The following is a 2429-nucleotide window of genomic DNA, read 5'->3' as shown; positions in this document are numbered from 1 at the left end:
AAAAATTACGATAACATTAATAAAATGTTCGTGACATCCACAAAAGTGCTAGTGTTTAAAAAACATGTAACTGACATTTTAAAAAATTAACAATTTAAAAACATTCAGGTAACTAAAAAAAGGTTTCGTTGCATTCAAAATTATGTGACATTAAAAATTGTTCATATGTTTCAAGAAATGTGTTCGTGGCATTTTTATGCAAATTTTAAACAGTTCACATTGCTGAAAAATGTGTCATATCTTCCAAAAAAAGGTGCAACATGTACTTGAAAAACTATTGAAAATATATTCAAAAAGATGTGCAAAAGCATATATTTTTAACTATATTACTTTATGAGAAAACGTGTATAAAAATGTTATTGATCTATACAGAAATATACAATGTGTGTGAAAGAAATATAGACATCCAAATATACATTTGAAAAAAAATATGTATTTAAAAGTGTTAATCATGTATAAAAATATTGTTTTCTATTTAAAAAAGTACAATGTATATAAAAAAGTATACATGTATTGGAAAAATCCAAACAAAACCAGTAAGGAAACACAAAAATATGAAACAGCAATAAAACAAACACAGAAGACCGTCCAAAACCAACACCAAAAATCAAAAAAGGAAAGCAAAATGAGAAAATAAAGAAAAACAGAAAAAGGAAAACCCGACGAAAGATACTTCGAAAATCGGCTCGAACCAGTCTATAGAACCTTTCTAAAACCGTTTAATGGCAGGCACACTCAAATAGAATGAGGCCCTTGCATCAGAGGTGGGGCTATTGTAGCTCTGGGAATAGGCGAAAAGTAGCCCTAGCAGAGTGCAGCATCCAGTCGTATCACACTGTTCAATTTTTTTTTTGAAAGGGACATAGATGTAGTCCATTAAACTGGTGTATTGAACATATCATTAGCACAGATGTTTAGTATAAACTGTGTAGATGGTCAACTCACACCTCACAACCGTCATCCCCTAACAGAGCGCTACGCACAGCTAGTTCATGAGCTACGATCTTGGTACAATAGATATTCTGAAATTTTGAAAACTTGCCACGCAACATGACTCTTATTTTCTCTAAATAAAGCACCTAGCGGCGAGATGTTCTTCTGCAAATCAAACAACAAAAGAACTCTGCTACACAGCTGACGAGTTCTGGACGATTTTCACACCATGCAGCGCATCAAGCAGTTCATGTGTGTAGAGCAAAAGTGAATATCACTGTTCAACTAGAAGTCGTTGCCATCGCTGGGAAGCTGCTGGTGGCCGGGCCGGACCATGAACAATCCCTCGTATACTAGCCCCGCGAGCGGCCCACCAATCATCGGCCCAACCCAATAGACCCACTGACTGGCCCAATTCGCTGAGGCGAGCGCGGGCCCGAATGAACGTGCCGGGTTCATAGACGCGCCGGAGAACGGCCCTCCGGCGAGCACGTTGGCGCCGACGACGAAGCCCACCAGTAGCGGGCCCAGGTTGCCGATGCTCCGTCGCGGATCCACGACGGTCGCGTACACCGTGAAGAGCAACGAGAAGGTGAGCACGGCCTCCCAGAGCACCCCCTGCGGCGCGCCAACCCCGGCGGCCAGCGCGTGCACTGGCATGGTCACCGCGCCGCCGGTGAGGAAGGCGAGGAGGAGGCAGGCGAGGGAGGAGCCGAGCAGCTGCGCGAGCACGTAGAGCGCGGAGCGGAAGAGGGTGATGTGGCCGCCTGCGGTGAGGGAGAGCGTGACGGCTGGGTTGATGTTGCCGCCGGAGACGTGAAGCCCTGCCGACACCATGACGGCCACCACCATCGCGTGGGCCAGCGCGACCGCCGTCAGGCCCATGATCGTGTCGGCGCCGCCGGCCAGCCTCCCTGCATACACATAACACATGTACATGTAGATCCGGACTCTCGGTACACATGCATGCATGGACGCGTTTCCAACCATCACTGCACTACATACGTACCGGCGGCCATGGCGGAGCCGACGCCGGAGAAGACGAAGAGGAAGGTGAGCACAGCCTCGGCGAGCACGGCGCGGACGCAGCCGGCGTCGGTGGCCTCGCTGTGGTGCCCGAGAGCAAACTTCGCCATGTGTACGCTACGTCGCCTCGGTGGCCTCGCTGCTCTGTCGTGGCGAGATGATCACGCACACGCCGAGAGACCGACCCGAGTTATGAGTAGTCTGCTGGAAGCTGGAGTGCAGGAGGAAGCTATATAGTAGGCAGTGCGTGTGCGCAGGATAGGACAAGGATGCGGGAAATGGTGGAATTGCTGATGCGTGCGTAGTAACGGAGGACGGTTAGCAGCTGGGTCTCACGCCAGAGGCACCGCCGCCTTCACTGCACTGCACACGCTCAACTTCAGAAAAATCTTGGATGGAAAAGCAAATCTCCACGTACTACATGCTAGGCACCAAGCTGAAAACTGGAAGCAATGTGTTTCTCCAGGACA

General features: G+C 48.0%; 1 protein-coding gene across 1 annotated transcript; it reads right to left on the bottom strand.

The window, feature by feature from the left end:
• Nucleotides 1-896: 896 nt before the first annotated feature.
• Nucleotides 897-2144, bottom strand: LOC125549035 (probable aquaporin TIP4-3). The gene is made up of 2 exons (XM_048712536.1): nucleotides 1943-2144; nucleotides 897-1847 (listed from the first exon to the last, which is right to left on the bottom strand). The coding sequence occupies exons 1-2, from the start codon at nucleotides 2067-2069 to the stop codon at nucleotides 1219-1221; spliced, it is 756 nt and encodes a 251-aa protein (XP_048568493.1). The 5' UTR covers nucleotides 2070-2144; the 3' UTR covers nucleotides 897-1218.
• Between the last annotated feature and the right edge of the window lie 285 nt (nucleotides 2145-2429).

The sequence above is a fragment of the Triticum urartu genome, chromosome 3 (genome assembly GCF_003073215.2).
Source record: "Triticum urartu cultivar G1812 chromosome 3, Tu2.1, whole genome shotgun sequence".
Classification (NCBI taxonomy): domain Eukaryota; kingdom Viridiplantae; phylum Streptophyta; class Magnoliopsida; order Poales; family Poaceae; genus Triticum; species Triticum urartu.
This window is presented reverse-complemented; position numbering and strand designations above follow the sequence as displayed.